At 39.2% G+C, this 20,286-nt stretch overlaps 1 protein-coding gene across 1 annotated transcript in view; it reads left to right on the top strand.

Annotated features, from left to right (window-relative positions):
• LOC109901304 (FRAS1-related extracellular matrix protein 2) overlaps positions 1 to 20,286 on the top strand; it is a 59,493-nt gene that overhangs the window by 36,502 nt on the left and 2,705 nt on the right. Inside the window, exons 8-22 of the mRNA XM_031837900.1 lie at positions 269 to 478; positions 7,281 to 7,478; positions 7,775 to 7,939; positions 8,140 to 8,322; positions 9,093 to 9,223; positions 10,259 to 10,417; positions 10,843 to 11,146; positions 11,321 to 11,452; positions 11,668 to 11,999; positions 12,308 to 12,500; positions 12,814 to 12,918; positions 13,212 to 13,339; positions 13,776 to 13,910; positions 14,142 to 14,268; positions 19,876 to 20,063. Of these exons, the coding sequence (XP_031693760.1) occupies positions 269 to 478; positions 7,281 to 7,478; positions 7,775 to 7,939; positions 8,140 to 8,322; positions 9,093 to 9,223; positions 10,259 to 10,417; positions 10,843 to 11,146; positions 11,321 to 11,452; positions 11,668 to 11,999; positions 12,308 to 12,500; positions 12,814 to 12,918; positions 13,212 to 13,339; positions 13,776 to 13,910; positions 14,142 to 14,268; positions 19,876 to 20,063 (2,690 nt within the window). The remainder of the gene's footprint in view (positions 1 to 268; positions 479 to 7,280; positions 7,479 to 7,774; positions 7,940 to 8,139; positions 8,323 to 9,092; positions 9,224 to 10,258; positions 10,418 to 10,842; positions 11,147 to 11,320; positions 11,453 to 11,667; positions 12,000 to 12,307; positions 12,501 to 12,813; positions 12,919 to 13,211; positions 13,340 to 13,775; positions 13,911 to 14,141; positions 14,269 to 19,875; positions 20,064 to 20,286) is intronic.

Genomic DNA, 20,286 nt, shown 5'->3' on the forward strand with positions numbered 1-20,286 from the left:
CAAGGGGGGTGAATTATTTCGCAAGCCACTGTATGTGTCACAGTATTTACAATTCCCTTGGAGCCCCTCAATCTCTGTTTTCACATTATTCACAATCTCTCTATCAGTGTAATTACACAGAATTCCCAATCGTTCCTAATATTTCTCAAACATTCCGGTGTCATCTCTTTCTCTGTTATGGTAGTATTCCAATGCCCTTACTGACTCTCTCTCCATAAAGATATATGTGTAATGTTCTATTTCTACGTTCCCCGTGTCCCCCTGCCAGCCGGCCTAGACTACGTGGGCATCAGCCGTAACCTGGACTTTGCCCCCGGGGTGACCATGCAGACATTCAGAGTGACCATCCTGGATGACCTGGGTCAGCCGGAGCTGGAGGGGCCGGAAACCTTTGACCTGGTGCTGAGGATGCCCATGAACGCTGTGCTGGGAGAGCCCAGCAAGACCATCATCACTATTAATGATACTGTTACTGACCGTGAGTTATACACACTCTGTAACACATCCCCACACATGTAGATATATAGTCCCCAGCAAGACCACCATCACTATTAATGATACTGTTACTGACCGTGAGTTATACACACTCTGTAACACATCCCCACACATGTAGATATATAGTCCCCAGCAAGACCACCATCACTATTAATGATACTGTTACTGACCGTGAGTTATACACACTCTGTAACACATCCCCACACTTGTACATATATAGCCCCCAGCAAGACCACCATCATTGTTAATGATACTGTCACTGATCATGAATTATACAGACACACACACTTTTTCACACACTGTTTTAGTGTTAACCACTATTTTAGCGTTAACATAACCACTGTTTTAGCTCTAACATAACCACTGTTTTAGCTCTAACATAACCACTGTTTTAGCTCTGACATAACCACTGTTTTAGAGTTAACCACTGCTTTAGTGTTAACCACTATTTTAGCGTTAACATAACCACTGTTTTAGCTCTAACATAACCACTGTTTTAGCTCTAACATAACCACTGTTTTAGCTCTAACATAACCACTGTTTTAGTGTTAACATAACCACTGTTTTAGTGTTAACCACTGTTTTAGCTCTAACATAACCACTGTTTTAGCTCTAACATAACCACTGTTTTAGCATTAACATAACCACTGTTTTAGCGTTAACATAACCACTGTTTTAGCTCTAACATAACCACTGTATTAGTGTTAACCACTGTTCTAGCTCTAACATAACCACTGTTTTAGTGTTAACCACTGTTTTAGCTCTAACATAACCACTGTTTTAGTGTTAACCACTGTTTTAGCTCTAACATAACCACTGTTTTAGCGTTAACCACTGTTTTAGTGTTAACCACTGTTTTAGTGTTAACCACAGTTTTAGCTCTAACATAACCACTGTTTTAGCGTTAACATAACCACTGTTTTAGTGTTAGCATAACCACTGTTTTAGTGTTAGCATAACCACTGTTTTAGCATTAACATAACCACTGTTTTAGCATTAACATAACCATTGTTTTTTGGCATTAACATAACCACTGTTTTAGTGTTAGCATAACCAATGTTTTAGTGTTAGCATAACCAGTGTTTTAGCGTTAACCTCTGTTTTAGCTCCAACATAACCCCTGTTTTAGCGTTAACCACTGTTTTAGCTCTAACATAACCACTGTTTTAGCGTTAAACACTGTTTTAGAGTTAACATAACCAATGTTTTAGTGTTAACCACTGTTTTAGCTCTAACATAACCACTGTTTTAGCGCTAACATAACCACTGTTTTAGTGTTAACATAACCACTGTTTTAGTGTTAGCATAACCAATGTTTTAGCGCTAACATAACCACTGTGTTAGTGTTAACCACTATTTTAGTGTTAACCACTGTTTTAGTGTTAACATAACCACTGTTTTAGCGCTAACATAACCACTGTGTTAGTGTTAACATAACCACTGTTTTAGTTTTAACATAACCACTGTTTTAGTGTTAACATAACCACTGTTTTAGTGCTAACATAACCACTGTTTTAGCGTTAACATAACCACTGTTTTAGCGCTAACATAACCACTGTTTTAGTGTTAACATAACCACTGTTTTAGCGTTAACATAACCACTGTTTTAGTGTTAACCACTGTTTTAGTGCTAACATAACCACTGTTTTAGCGCTAACATAACCACTGTGTTAGTGTTAACATAACCACTGTTTTAGTTTTAACATAACCACTGTTTTAGTGTTAACATAACCACTGTTTTAGTGCTAACATAACCACTGTTTTAGCGTTAACATAACCACTGTTTTAGTGCTAACATAACCACTGTTTTAGCGCTAACATAACCACTGTTTTAGTGTTAACCACTGTTTTAGTGCTAACATAACCACTGTTTTAGTGCTAACATAACCACTGTTTTAGTGCTCACATAACCACTGTTTTAGTGTTAGCATAACCACTGTTTTAGCGTTAACCACTGTTTTAGTGTTAACATAACCACTGTGTTAGTGCTCACATAACCACTGTTTTAGTGTTAGCATAACCACTGTTTTAGCGTTAACCACTGTTTTAGTGTTAACATAACCACTGTTTTAGCGTTAACATAACCACTGTTTTAGTGTTAACCACTGTTTTAGTGTTAACATAACCACTGTTTTAGCGTTAACATAACCACTGTTTTAGAGTTAACATAACCACTGTGTTAGTGTTAACATAACCACAGTTTTAGAGTTAAAATAACCACTGTTTTAGTGTTAACCACTGTTTTAGTGTTAACATAACCACTGTTTTAGCGTTAACCACTGTTTTAGTGTTAACATAACCACTGTTTTAGCGTTAACATAACCACTGTTTTAGTGTTAACCACTGTTTTAGTGTTAACATAACCACTGTTTTAGCGTTAACATAACCACTGTTTTAGCGTTAACATAACCACTGTTTTAGAGTTAACATAACCACTGTTTTAGTGTTAACCACTGTTTTAGTGTTAACATAACCACTGTTTTAGCGTTAACCACTGTTTTAGTGTTAACATAACCACTGTTTTAGCGTTAACATAACCACTGTTTTAGTGTTAACCACTGTTTTAGTGTTAACATAACCACTGTTTTAGCATTAACATAACCACTGTTTTAGAGTTAACATAACCCCTGTGTTAGTGTTAACATAACCACTGTTTTAGAGTTAACATAACCACTGTGTTAGTGTTAACATAACCACTGTTTTAGAGTTAACATAACCACTGTTTTAGCGTTAACCACTGTTTTAGTGTTAACATAACCACTGTTTTAGCGTTAACATAACCACTGTTTTAGTGTTAACCACTGTTTTAGTGTTAACATAACCACTGTTTTAGCGTTAACATAACCACTGTTTTAGTGTTAACCACTGTTTTAGTGTTAACATAACCACTGTTTTAGCATTAACATAACCACTGTTTTAGAGTTAACATAACCACTGTTTTAGAGTTAACATAACCACTGTGTTAGTGTTAACATAACCACTGTTTTAGCATTAACATAACCACTGTTTTAGAGTTAACATAACCACTGTGTTAGTGTTAACATAGCCACTGTTTTAGAGTTAACATAACCACTGTGTTAGTGTTAACCACTGTTTTAGCATTAACATAACCACTGTTTTAGTGTTAACATAACCACTGTTTTAGTGTTAACATAACCACTGTTTTAGAGTTAACATAACCACTGTTTTAGTGTTAACATAACCACTGTTTTAGTGCTAACATAACCACTGTTTTGGTGCTCACATAACCACTGTTTTAGTGTTAGCATAACCACTGTTTTAGCGTTAACCACTGTTTTAGTGTTAACATAACCACTGTGTTAGTGCTCACATAACCACTGTTTTAGTGTTAGCATAACCACTGTTTTAGCGTTAACCACTGTTTTAGTGTTAACATAACCACTGTTTTAGCGTTAACATAACCACTGTTTTAGTGTTAACCACTGTTTTAGTGTTAACATAACCACTGTTTTAGCGTTAACATAACCACTGTTTTAGTGTTAACCACTGTTTTAGTGTTAACATAACCACTGTTTTAGCGTTAACATAACCACTGTTTTAGAGTTAACATAACCACTGTTTTAGTGTTAACCACTGTTTTAGTGTTAACATAACCACTGTTTTAGCGTTAACCACTGTTTTAGTGTTAACATAACCACTGTTTTAGCGTTAACATAACCACTGTTTTAGTGTTAACCACTGTTTTAGTGTTAACATAACCACTGTTTTAGCATTAACATAACCACTGTTTTAGAGTTAACATAACCCCTGTGTTAGTGTTAACATAACCACTGTTTTAGAGTTAACATAACCACTGTGTTAGTGTTAACATAACCACTGTTTAGAGTTAACATAACCACTGTTTTAGCGTTAACCACTGTTTTAGTGTTAACATAACCACTGTTTTAGCGTTAACATAACCACTGTTTTAGTGTTAACCACTGTTTTAGTGTTAACATAACCACTGTTTTAGCATTAACATAACCACTGTTTTAGTGTTAACCACTGTTTTAGTGTTAACATAACCACTGTTTTAGCATTAACATAACCACTGTTTTAGAGTTAACATAACCACTGTGTTAGTGTTAACATAACCACTGTGTTAGTGTTAACATAACCACTGTTTTAGAGTTAACATAACCACTGTGTTAGTGTTAACATAACCACTGTTTTAGAGTTAACATAACCACTGTGTTAGTGTTAACATAACCACTGTTTTAGAGTTAACATAACCACTGTGTTAGTGTTAACATAACCACTGTTTTAGAGTTAACATAACCACTGTGTTAGTGTTAACATAACCACTGTTTTAGCATTAACATAACCACTGTTTTAGAGTTAACATAACCACTGTGTTAGTGTTAACATAACCACTGTTTTAGAGTTAACATAACCACTGTGTTAGTGTTAACCACTGTTTTAGCATTAACATAACCACTGTTTTAGTGTTAACATAACCACTGTTTTAGCGTTAACATAACCACTGTTTTAGTGTTAACATAACCACTGTTTTAGAGTTAACATAACCACTGTTTTAGTGTTAACATAACCACTGTTTTAGCGTTAACATAACCACTGTTTTAGTGTTAACCACTGTTTTAGTGTTAACATAACCACTGTTTTAGCATTAACCACTGTTTTAGTGTTAACATAACCACTGTTTTAGCGTTAACATAACCACTGTTTTAGTGTTAACCACTGTTTTAGTGTTAACATAACCACTGTTTTAGCATTAACATAACCACTGTTTTAGAGTTAACATAACCCCTGTGTTAGTGTTAACATAACCACTGTTTTAGAGTTAACATAACCCCTGTGTTAGTGTTAACATAACCACTGTTTTAGAGTTAACATAACCACTGTGTTAGTGTTAACATAACCACTGTTTTAGAGTTAACATAACCACTGTTTTAGCGTTAACCACTGTTTTAGTGTTAACATAACCACTGTTTTAGCGTTAACATAACCACTGTTTTAGTGTTAACCACTGTTTTAGTGTTAACATAACCACTGTTTTAGCGTTAACATAACCACTGTTTTTGTGTTAACCACTGTTTTAGTGTTAACATAACCACTGTTTTAGTGTTAACATAACCACTGTTTTAGCATTAACATAACCACTGTTTTAGAGTTAACATAACCACTGTGTTAGTGTTAACATAACCACTGTGTTAGTGTTAACATAACCACTGTTTTAGAGTTAACATAACCACTGTGTTAGTGTTAACATAACCACTGTTTTAGAGTTAACATAACCACTGTGTTAGTGTTAACATAACCACTGTTTTAGCATTAACATAACCACTGTTTTAGAGTTAACATAACCACTGTGTTAGTGTTAACATAACCACTGTTTTAGAGTTAACATAACCACTGTGTTAGTGTTAACCACTGTTTTAGCATTAACATAACCACTGTTTTAGTGTTAACATAACCACTGTTTTAGCGTTAACATAACCACTGTTTTAGTGTTAACATAACCACTGTTTTAGAGTTAACATAACCACTGTTTTAGTGTTAACATAACCACTGTTTTAGCGTTAACATAACCACTGTTTTAGTGTTAACATAACCACTGTTTTAGTGTTAACATAACCACTGTTTTAGTGTTAACATAACCACTGTTTTAGCGTTAACATAACCACTGTTTTAGTGTTAACCACTGTTTTAGTGCTAACATAACCACTGTTTTAGCGCTAACATAACCACTGTTTTAGTGTTAACCACTGTTTTAGCGTTCGTTAACATAACCACTGTTTTAGTGCTAACATAACCACTGTTTTAGTGCTCACATAACCACTGTTTTAGTGTTAGCATAACCACTGTTTTAGCATTAACCACTGTTTTAGTGTTAACATAACCACTGTTTTAGCGTTAACATAACCACTGTTTTAGTGTTAACCACTGTTTTAGTGTTAACATAACCACTGTTTTAGCGTTAACATAACCACTGTTTTAGAGTTAACATAACCACTGTTTTAGCATTAACCACTGTTTTAGTGTTAACATAACCACTGTTTTAGCGTTAACATAACCACTGTTTTAGTGTTAACCACTGTTTTAGTGTTAACATAACCACTGTTTTAGCATTAACATAACCACTGTTTTAGAGTTAACATAACCACTGTGTTAGTGTTAACATAACCACTGTGTTAGTGTTAACATAACCACTGTTTTAGAGTTAACATAACCACTGTGTTAGTGTTAACATAACCACTGTTTTAGAGTTAACATAACCACTGTGTTAGTGTTAACATAACCACTGTTTTAGCATTAACATAACCACTGTTTTAGAGTTAACATAACCACTGTGTTAGTGTTAACATAACCACTGTTTTAGAGTTAACATAACCACTGTGTTAGTGTTAACATAATCACTGTTTTAGTGTTAACATAACCACTGTTTTAGTGTTAACCACTGTTTTAGCATTAACATAACCACTGTTTTAGTGTTAACATAACCACTGTTTTAGTGTTAACATAACCACTGTTTTAGCGTTAACATAACCACTGTTTTAGTGTTAACATAACCACTGTTTTAGAGTTAACATAACCACTGTTTTAGCTTTTCTCCTTGTATGAATTGTTTGTGTTTTGTTATCCACATAAAAGTAGCTTTGAGATGACTGTCTAAGGCACATTTAGTCAGTGAGCAATGAGAAAATTAAACTATGCTCCCTATGCAGAAGCCATGAAAATAATTTTGAGCTACTAGAAAACCACAGTATTGATAAGTAGTATTCTGTTCTCTTCAGAGCCTAATTCAAATCTACTTATCATTCCAGTGCCCAAGGTTCAGTTCAAGGATGCTGCCTATAAGGTGGATGAGGCAGACGGGGAGATGAAGGCCGTAGTGTATCGTAGTGGAGACATCAGTCACAGGTCTACGGTGCGCTGCTACACCCGCCAGGGCTCTGCCCAGGTCATGATGGATTATGATGAGAGGCCCAACACGGACGGGTCACTCATCACCTTCTTCCCAGGTAACCCCGGTCTCTCTCTCTTTCTGTTTCTCTCTCTCTCTCCCTTTCTCTCTCTCCTTCTCTCCCTCTTCACCCCTCTCTCTCTCTCCCTTCTCTTACTCTCTCTGTTTCTCTCTCTCTCTCCCTTTCTCTGTCTCTCTCTCCCTCTCCCTTCCTCCTATCTCCTTCTCTCCCTCTTCACCCTCTCTCTCTCTCTCCCTCCTTCCCTAGCTCTACCCCTTCTCTCTCTCAATGTCTTTTTATATGCCAACCCCCCATATTTCTATGTGTTAACTCTGTGTCCGTCTGTCCCACAGGGGAGAGTGAGAAGGAGTGTGTGGTGAACCTGGTGGATGATAACCTATACGAGGAGGACGAGGAGTTCCGTCTGGTCCTGGGAACGCCCAAGAGCAAGTCACCCTTCGGAGCCTCCACAGGGGAACAGAGCGAGGCGGTGGTCACCATTACTGACGAGAAAGACAGTAAGCTTTACCCAAGGAACACGGAGAGATATCTACCACACCGAACATCGGGCTACATTGTATTGATCTATCTAACAAAGTATTACAAATTAAATGCCAAAACACTCTGTTTAATTAATTATTTGATTCAGTCTCTAGAGAGTTAGAGTCAGTAGTTTGTTCTGTTTTGTATCGGGAGTAACCGTATTCTCTCTCCTCAGAGCCCATCATCCGTTTCAGTGAGATAAAGTACAGTGTACGGGAGCCCCAGATCCAGGGGGAGACAGCCGTGGTGAAGATCCCTATCCTGAGGCTAGGAGACACCTCCAAGGTCTCCCTGGTCAGGGTCCACACCAAGGACGGGTCAGCCACCTCCGGAGAGGACTACAACCCGCTGTCGGAGGGTGAGTCCTACCATTAAGTTATTGTATAGTTTAATAATGTAACACAGATATAACTAACCCTAACGTCCAGAGAGGACTACAACCTGCTGTCGGAGGGTGAGTCCTACCATTAAGTTATTATATAGTTTAATCATGTAACACAGACATAACTAACCCTAACGTCCAGAGAGGACTACAACCTGCTGTCGGAGGGTGAGTACACATACAGGAACTGTAGTCTACGTTCCAATATCCACTCTAACATCCCTCTTAGATTGTCCAAAACATTGCTTCATTCTAAGTGGGATGCTAGTATGGGCGTTAGAACAGAACCATATGAGAGAATGGGCCTTACCACAGTAACAGAATGATGCTAAGATTTAGATTTGACGCTTTAAAATGGATGTCAAAAAAAAAAACTATGATTGCAAAGTAAAATAAACCATATGACTCTATGCACAAGGATGACATTTAATAATGTCCACTGAACATAATGTCCACTGTAAATTTGTTTTTTGTAAAATTTTCTGTGTAAATTGGTAAAAGTAGTCATTGTCGGAGAGTTGTATGGTTTGTTTAACTTTGCAATGATATGTTTCTTGTTTGACAGACATTTTAAATTCTCAGCATTAATCTGTTTTCTGATTACTGACTCTGCCCCTATACAGCCATTGTTGTCATACTGTGATGGGCATCGTCGTGTATAACCCATTCACACCAAAAACGACCTGATACATTTTTAATAGAGATCCTTATTAAGCTCTTGTTTAACCTTGTGTGTGTCTCTCAAGATGTGGAGTTCAAGGAGGGCGAGACAGAACACTTTGTGGAGGTGCAGATCCTGTATGACGGCCAGAGAGAGATGAGAGAAGCCTTCGTTGTCCACATGAAACCTGATGAGTACATGGTCGCAGAGATGCAGGTAAGACTGAGGGCATGGGATCACACGCACACACACACACACACACACACACACACACACACACACACACACACACACACACACACACACACACACACACACACTTTATGCATTTATTTAACCCTTATTTTACCAGGTCAGTTGACTGAGAACACATTCTCATTTACAGCAACAACCTGGGGAATAGTTACAGGTGAGATGAATGTGCCAATTGGAAGCTGGGGATGATTAGGTGACCATGATGGTATGAGGGCCAGATTGGGAATTTAGCCAGGACACCAGGGTTAACACCCCTACTCTTACAATAATTGCCATGGGATCTTTAGTGACCACAGAGAGTCAGGACACTGTTTAACGTCCCATCCGAAAGATGGCACCCTACACAGGGCAATGTCCCCAATCACTGCCCTGGGGCATTGGGATCTTCTTTATTTTAGACCAGAGGAAAAACTGCCTCCTACTGGCCCTCCAACACCACTTCCAGCAGAATCTGGTCTCCCATCCAGGACCAACCCTGCTTAACTGCTTAGCTTCAGAGGCAAGCCAGCAATGAGATGCAGGGTGGTATGCTGCTGACACCCACCTAGATCACCCACCGAGACACACACACACACACACCATATAAATACCCTCAGCGGGTCTCAAGGCATGCACACACACACATGAACACACAAATAGCCAGGCAGCAGCTGCCACTGTCAGCGGCCCCAGCACCCAAATCACCAGCTATTATAAAAGACTTCCTGGTTGAGTCCATGCTATGAGAATGTCCCTCAAGTCAACCCACAGAGCAGTGTGACCTATAAACACAGCTATGTGGCATCCCAGGCATGTACTGTACCATACCACTAACCTGACACAAATAATGCTAGAGGTGTACGCTCACTTTAACTCACTTTTCTCCTTTGGTATTACAAATATGCTGTTCTAAGGAGGACTCCACCTTCTCAAACGTCCAAGTTTACAATGTAGAACACCATAAAGTGTACTATACCCATGGAATGGTGTTTTGAATCTCTCTCTCCCGTTCATCAGATGAGTAAGGCAATTGTGTACATCGAGGAGATGGACAGCGTGGCAGATGTCACCTTCCCGGCTGTGCCTACTGTGGTGTCCCTGCTAATGTACGATGACACGGCCCGCGCCAGGGACAACCCTCACCCCTCTACTGGCTACCCCATCGTCTGTGTGACGGTGAGTGGTGGCCACAGGGCCCAGACACACACACGCAGAATGCAACCCCCTAGACACACAGACACACACACCTTATATCCAGGTGTTTAAACATGTAAAGCTAGCGACAAGGTCGGAATACTTTCATCCAGTCCAGAAAGCCGAGGCTTCAAACTGAAGGTCTTTGTGTTTCATAGTTTCAAAACCTGTTGTTTAAGTGGAAAATCAATCCGTTTCCCATTGAAATGCTTTCTCCAGTTCTGACTGAATCCTAAACATGAGACCCGTTCACCGGCGTAAACAAATGTACACGTGTATTCTCAAATACATATTACCGATATAGCATTGCATATAGCCTCGTAAAGCGCGGTTTACAAGATGACTGTGTATCGTCCTATTACATATGCCATAATCTCACGTATCTGTGGCCCCTCCCTCACCTGCAGGCCTGCAACCCCAAATACCACGACTTTGACAAGACGGGCTCCATCTGCACGGCGGAGAGCATCAACGACACCCTGACCCAGTACCGCTGGCTGGTCAGCGCCCCCAGCGGGTCGGACGGGGTCACCTCGCCCCTGAGAGAGGTGGACACCAACACCTTCTTCACCAACACTAAGTCCATCACCCTGGACTCCATCTACTTCCAGGCTGGGTCGAGAGTCCAGTGTGCTGCCCGGGCGTTCAATACGAACGGGGATGCTGGTCTGGAGCTGTCCAGTCCCATCCTGGTGGTCAGCAAGGAGGAGGGTGAGTGGAAACTGGGAGGGGGGGGAGACTTCAGAGTTCAGTGACATCAACCTTCATGACTGTTGATGACATCTGTTATATGTCCTTATTAGGACAGAGTTACGTAGGCCTTGTGATGGAGAGTTCAAGGACGATTGTCTATCCGACAATAATATGTCTCGTGTGTCTGTGTAGGTCTGTGTCAACCACGTATCTCTGGCACGGTGGGAGCTGAGCCCTTCTCTGCTAAGATCCGCTACACCGGCCCTGACGACCCTGACTTCCCCAACCTCATCAAACTCACTGTCAACATGCCGCACATGGACGGTGAGTAACAGGCTCTGTCATGTCCTTACTTACTGGTCTAAAGTCAGTTTGATTGTTTAGCTAACGATCGATGACAATTGGACTGAGTTAGAAATAACTGATTCAAGATCAGTTGTCAAGGGTAAAAAGTTACCAGGTCATTAAAGGATTTATAAATGTTGCAATTGATTGATGATGTATTGAAACCGTCTCTCTCTCACCCCTATTCTCCTCAGGCATGTTACCGGTCATCTCTACGCGGCCCCTGTCCAACTTCGAGCTGACCCTGTCTCCGGACGGCACGCGCGTGGGCAACCACCGCTGCTCCAACCTACTGGACTTCAACGAGATCCAGACGGGCCACGGCTTCATCACCGACGCCACCAAGAACCCTGAGATCATCGGCGAGACATCGCCCTACCAGTACAGCGCCGACATGCGCTCCACCAACAGCCTGAGATTCTACAGGAACCTGAATCTGGAGGCTTGTCTGTGGGAGTTTAATAGTTACTACGACATGTCCGAGCTGCTCACCACCTGTGGAGGTTCTATCGGGACGGATGGACAGGTACTGGAGAGAGAGAGAGACATACACACATATGCACTGATGCAAACACACACACACACAGACACGCTGGCTGTTCTCTGTGTGCAACTCTCGATTACTCAGTCTGCTGCCGTTGTTTTTTCACTAATCTGTCAAGTTGAAAGTAGACATTTTGAAATTCCCTCTGTGTTAAATTCCCTCTATGTGACCTTTCATGCTTGAATGCTCTGAAGTGTTCCTATCCTTCTGTTTTGTACTGTGGTATATGCTGATCCAGGTACAGTTGAAGGTGACCCTGACTATGTATCTCTGTGTTGCTCTTCCTCTAGGTGCTGAACCTGGTCCAGTCCTATGTGACTCTGCGCGTGCCTCTCTATGTGTCCTACGTCTTCCATTCCCCCGTCGCCGTGGGAGGATGGCAGCACTTTGACCTGCAGTCAGAGCTCAAGCTCACCTTTGTGTACGACACCGCTATCTTGTGGCAGGATGGAATCGGCAGCCCGCCGGAGGCTGAACTACAAGGTACAGCCAATTCGGCCCACTGTTGGCTATTTTAAGTACTAAAGTGAGGTGGATGACTTGCAGTATTACTCTGTTAATACCTGTATAATTAATAGTCTGCAGGCACATTTGATTAGAATCTCCGAGGTGACGAGGTGAAAATCTGTCGATGTGCCCTTAAGCAAGGCACTTACCCCTAATTGCTCCTGTAAGTCACTCTGGATAAGAGTGTCTGCTAAATGACTAAAATGTAAATAATGTCTTATGCATTATTTCACCAGTGAATGATAGAGGTGGACAATAACCCTGTTATGATGTAACTGTGTCCCTATAGGATCCATGTACCCCACCAGCATGAGGATCAACGAGGAGGGACGTCTGGTGGTCAACTTCAAGACTGAGGCCCGCTTCAGGGGACAGTTTGTCATGTCCCACCCAGGTATTACGCACCCCCCCCCCCCCCGATAGGGTGATTGTATAGCTTTCTCTCCTATTGGGTTGCACTGTGACCCAGATCCTGTACCGCTATTAGAATGGAACTGTCTTAAGGGTTGTTCTGCCAAATGTCAACATGACATTACCCTTTTCAGTAAGAATAAAACTACCGTCAACAATGTAAAATGTGTATACCTTACAACGAGGTGCGTTCATTTTGAACTTCGACATACAGTACAACGCCGGTCTTAAGATGTATGTGTGAGATTAAAGAGAGGTTTGACTGTGTGTTTCCAGGAACCACTCTGTCGTCCATGGTGATGTGTGCTGACCTCTCTGGCCTGACCTTCACCCTGGCCCTGATCAGAACTGAGCCCACCTACAACCAGCCCATGCAGCAGTGGAGCTTCATCTCTGACTTCGCTGTGAGCTGCCATCTTGATCATTGTCTGTCTTAAAAGTAGACTCAGCGATATGACGTGGCCACGAGCTGCACGGTAGATATTGCGATGAGCGAGAGACAAGACTTCACTGTCACACACAGTATCTGCGTATGTGCACGGGTTCACTTCACGCTGTTCGAGCGTGGTAGGTGCAGGACCAAAACAGCCGAGCGCTCTTAGTTGTTGAGGAAATGGACCCACTATGCTGTTTACTTTGTGTACCTACGTCATATCGCTGAGTCTACCTTTAACTTTGTATTCTTAGTGTTTGTGCTGAAGCCAACTGGTAGACAGTAATGACAGAAGACTAGGGTTTAGCAGCACGTACAGTATGGATACCAGACCAGCAGTAAACTACCTTAAATGGTTGGTGTGTTTTAAAGTTGTTTTAATGATGTTGTAATGTTGTTGTCTGTAGGTGCGGGACTACTCTGGCACGTACACAGTGAAGATGATCCCCTGCAGTGCCTCTCCCAATGGGGAGTTCAGCATTCCCCCTGTGTGTCACCCACGAGAACCCCTCACCTTCCACATGGACATCCGCTTCCAGCAGGTCACCACCACCACCACTGCATACCCACAGTCTCTGGCAGACTAGCATACCCAAGACGCTAGAATCAAGAGGAAACTTTGTCATTCACCAATGCTGATTTGTCTTGGTGTTGTATGAGGCTAAAAAACAATAGTAGCAGATACTTGTTGATTAAATGCATTGAACCAAACGTTTACATCTTATCAACTCTCTTGGTGCTTGTGTATGACCTTTGCCCTCTGACCACCCCAGGTGAGTGACCCGGTGGCAGCTGAGTTCAGTCTGAACACCCAGATGTTCCTGCTGTCCAAGAGGGAGCTGTGGCTGTCGGACGGATCCATGGGCTTCGGAGAGAGCACCGACACAGCCTTCTCAGAGGGTACTGTACTACTACTGACCCCTAGTGGACACTCTAGGAACCATTAGTCCATATATAGATAGATTCACCACTAGTCAACATATAGCTAGATACACCACTAGTCAACATATAGATAGATACACCACTAGTCAACATATAGATATATACACCACTAGTCAACATATAGATATTTACACCACTAGTCAACATATAGATATATACACCGCTAGTCAACATATAGATATATACACCACTAGTCAACATATAGATAGATACACCACTAGTCAACATATAGATAGATACACCACTAGTCAACATATAGATAGATACACCACTAGTCAACATATAGATATTTACACCACTAGTCAACATATAGATATATACACCGCTAGTCAACATATAGATATATACACCACTAGTCAACATATAGATATATACACCACTAGTCAACATATAGATAGATACACCACTAGTCAACATATAGATAGATACACCACTAGTCAACATATAGATAGATACACCACTAGTCATCATATAGATAGATACACCACTAGTCAACATATAGATATATACACCACTAGTCATCATATAGATAGATACACCACTAGTCAACATATAGATAGATACACCACTAGTCAACATATAGATAGACACACCACTAGTCAACATATAGATAGATACACCACTAGTCATCATATAGATAGATACACCACTAGTCAACATATAGATAGATACACCACTAGTCAACATATAGATAGACACACCACTAGTCAACATATAGATATTTACACCACTAGTCAACATATAGATAGATACACCACTAGTCAACATATAGATAGACACACCACTAGTCAACATATAGATATATACACCACTAGTCAACATATAGATATATACACCACTAGTCAACATATAGATAGACACACCACTAGTCAACATATAGATATTTACACCACTAGTCAACATATAGATAGATACACCACTAGTCAACATATAGATAGACACACCACTAGTCAACATATAGATATATACACCACTAGTCAACATATAGATAGATACACCACTAGTCAACATATAGATAGACACACCACTAGTCAACATATAGATATATACACCACTAGTCAACATATAGATATATACACCACTAGTCAACATATAGATATATACACCACTAGTCAACATATAGATATATACACCACTAGTCAACATATAGATATATACACCACTAGTCAACATATAGATATATACACCACTAGTCAACATATAGATATATACACCACTAGTCAACATATAGATAGATACACCACTAGTCAACATATAGATATATACATCACTAGTCAACATATAGATATATACACCACTAGTCAACATATAGATATATACACCACTAGTCAACATATAGATATATACACCACTAGTCAACATATAGATATATACACCACTAGTCAACATATAGATATATACACCACTAGTCAACATATAGATAGATACACCACTAGTCAACATATAGATAGACACACCACTAGTCAACATATAGATATTTACACCACTAGTCAACATATAGATAGATACACCACTAGTCAACATATAGATAGACACACCACTAGTCAACATATAGATAGATACACCACTAATCAACATATAGATATATACACCACTAGTCAACATATAGATATATACACCACTAGTCAACATATAGATAGATACACCACTAGTCAACATATAGATAGATACACCACTAGTCAACATATAGATAGATACACCACTAGTCAACATATAGATATATACACCACTAGTCAACATATAGATATATACACCACTAGTCAACATATAGATAGACACACCACTAGTCAACATATAGATATTTACACCACTAGTCAACATATAGATAGATACACCACTAGTCAACATATAGATAGACACACCACTAGTCAACATATAGATATATACACCACTAGTCAACATATAGATAGATACACCACTAGTCAACATATAGATAGACACACCACTAGTCAACATATAGATATATACACCACTAGTCAACATATAGATATATACACCACTAGTCAACATATAGATATATACACCACTAGTCAACATATAGATATATACACCACTAGTCAACATATAGATATATACACCACTAGTCAACATATAGATATATACACCACTAGTCAACATATAGATATATACACCACTAGTCAACATATAGATAGATACACCACTAGTCAACATATAGATAGACACACCACTAGTCAACATATAGATATTTACACCACTAGTCAACATATAGATAGATACACCACTAGTCAACATATAGATAGACACACCACTAGTCAACATATAGATAGATACACCACTAATCAACATATAGATATATACACCACTAGTCAACATATAGATATATACACCACTAGTCAACATATAGATAGATACACCACTAGTCAACATATAGATAGATACACCACTAGTCAACATATAGATAGATACACCACTAGTCAACATATAGATATATACACCACTAGTCAACATATAGCTAGATACACCACTAGTCAACATATAGAGAGATACACCACTAGTCAACATATAGATATATACACCACTAGTCAACATATAGATAGATACACCACTAGTCAACATATAGATAGATACACCACTAGTCAACATATAGATATATACACCACTAGTCAACATATAGATATATACACCACTAGTCAACATATAGCTAGATACACCACTAGTCAACATATAGAGAGATACACCACTAGTCAACATATAGATATATACACCACTAGTCAACATATAGATAGATACACCACTAGTCAACATATAGATAGATACACCACTAGTCAACATATAGATAGATACACCACTAGTCAACATATAGATAGATACACCACTAGTCAACATATAGATAGATACACCACTAGTCAACATATAGATATATACACCACTAGTCAACATATAGATAGATACACCACTAGTCAACATATAGAGAGATACACCACTAGTCAACATATAGATATTTACACCACTAGTCAACATATAGATAGATACACCACTAGTCAACATATAGATATATACACCACTAGTCAACATATAGATAGATACACCACTAGTCAACATATAGATATATACACCACTAGTCAACATATAGATATATACACCACTAGTCAACATATAGATAGATACACCACTAGTCAACATATAGATAGACACACCACTAGTCAACATATAGATAGACACACCACTAGTCAACATATAGATAGACACACCACTAGTCAACATATAGATAGATACACCACTAGTCAACATATAGATAGACACACCACTAGTCAACATATAGATATATACACCACTAGTCAACATATAGATAGATACACCACTAGTCAACATATAGATATATACACCACTAGTCAACATATAGATATATACACCACTAGTCAACATATAGATAGATACACCACTAGTCAACATATAGATATATACACCACTAGTCAACATATAGATATATACACCACTAGTCAACATATAGATATATACACCACTAGTCAACATATAGATATATACACCACTAGTCAACATATAGATAGATACACCACTAGTCAACATATAGATAGATACACCACTAGTCAACATATAGATATATACACCACTAGTCAACATATAGATAGATACACCACTAGTCAACATATAGATAGATACACCACTAGTCAACATATAGATAGATACACCACTAGTCAACATATAGATAGATACACCACTAGTCAACATATAGATAGATACACCACTAGTCAACATATAGATATATACACCACTAGTCAACATATAGATAGATACACCACTAGTCAACATATAGAGAGATACACCACTAGTCAACATATAGATATTTACACCACTAGTCAACATATAGATAGATACACCACTAGTCAACATATAGATATATACACCACTAGTCAACATATAGATAGATACACCACTAGTCAACATATAGATATATACACCACTAGTCAACATATAGATATATACACCACTAGTCAACATATAGATAGATACACCACTAGTCAACATATAGATAGACACACCACTAGTCAACATATAGATAGACACACCACTAGTCAACATATAGATAGACACACCACTAGTCAACATATAGATAGATACACCACTAGTCAACATATAGATAGATACACCACTACAACATATAGATAGATACACCACTAGTCAACATATAGATATATACACCACTAGTCAACATATAGATAGATACACCACTAGTCAACATATAGATAGATACACCACTAGTCAACATATAGATATATACACCACTAGTCAACATATAGATATATACACCACTAGTCAACATATAGATAGATACACCACTAGTCAACATATAGATATATACACCACTAGTCAACATATAGATATATACACCACTAGTCAACATATAGATAGATACACCACTAGTCAACATATAGATATATACACCACTAGTCAACATATAGATATATACACCACTAGTCAACATATAGATATATACACCACTAGTCAACATATAGATATATACACCACTAGTCAACATATAGATATATACACCACTAGTCAACATATAGATATATACACCACTAGTCAACATATAGATAGATACACCACTAGTCAACATATAGATATATACACCACTAGTCAACATATAGATAGATACACCACTAGTCAACATATAGATAGATACACCACTAGTCAACATATAGATATATACACCACTAGTCAACATATAGATAGATACACCACTAGTCAACATATAGATAGACACACCACTAGTCAACATATAGATATTTACACCACTAGTCAACATATAGAGAGATACACCACTAGTCAACATATAGATATATACACCACTAGTCAACATATAGATAGATACACCACTAGTCAACATACATGCTCTTTCCATGACATAGACTGCACAGGTGAACCCAGGTGAAAGCTACGATCCCTTATAGATGTCACTTGTTAAATGCATTCCAATCAGTGTAGATGAAGGAGAGGAGACATGTTAAAGGATTTTTAAGCATTGAGATAATTGAGACATGGATTGTGTTTGTGTGCCATTCAGAGGGTGAATGGGCAAGACAAAAGATTGAAGTGCCTTTGAACGGGGTGGTATGGTAGTAGGTGCCAGGCGCACCGGTTTGAGTGTCAACAACTGCAACACTGCTGGGATTTTTCACGCTCAATAGTTTGTGCATCAAGAATGGTCCATCACCAAAAGGACCTCCAGCCAACTTGACACAGCTGTGGGAAGCCAACATGGGTCAGCATCCCTGTGGAACACTTTGGACACCTTGTAGAGACCATGCCCCTGACAAATTGAGGCTGTTCTGAGGGCAAAAGTGGGTGCAACTCAATATTAGAAAGGTGTTCCTAATGTTTTGTCCACTCAGTGTACATTATTAGCTGTTTTATCCTATAGAACTCACACAGCTTTCTGTCTAACTGCTTTCTGAGTTTGAATGTAAAGATAATATTTAACAGTCTAATAACCATTTAATGAAGCTTTCAGTGCTTGTTGAAGTGTCACAGAGCAATGGGACACCACCCTCCTCTAATCTCTCCCACCATCCCCCTCTCCAGGCTCCTCTATCTACGGCCGTGTGATGGTGGACCCAGTCCAGAACCTGGGTGACTCCTTCTCCTGCAGTATAGAGAAGGTGTTCCTGTGTACAGGAGCTGACGGTTACGTCCCCAAGTACAACCCCACCAACAAGGAGTATGGCTGCCTGGCGGACGCACCTTCACTGCTCTACAGATTCAAGATCCTGGTGCGTATGGCAATCACTTAACACATGATGCCTCCACTCAGGGGGATATTCCTCTGGAGTTTTGTTATGGTCACTTTGAATGCAGTTTGCTCAGTTTTGCTATATTTATTCATGAATTAATTCACAAATAATTTCTTGCTTCAACCATCTAGAACCATTTGTATTCTTGACATCCCAGTACATGTGAGCCATGCTGCTGTTAGGCTGTTAAAATACATTTTAC

This window comes from Oncorhynchus kisutch, linkage group LG12 (assembly GCF_002021735.2).
Source record: "Oncorhynchus kisutch isolate 150728-3 linkage group LG12, Okis_V2, whole genome shotgun sequence".
In the NCBI taxonomy this organism is placed as follows: domain Eukaryota; kingdom Metazoa; phylum Chordata; class Actinopteri; order Salmoniformes; family Salmonidae; genus Oncorhynchus; species Oncorhynchus kisutch.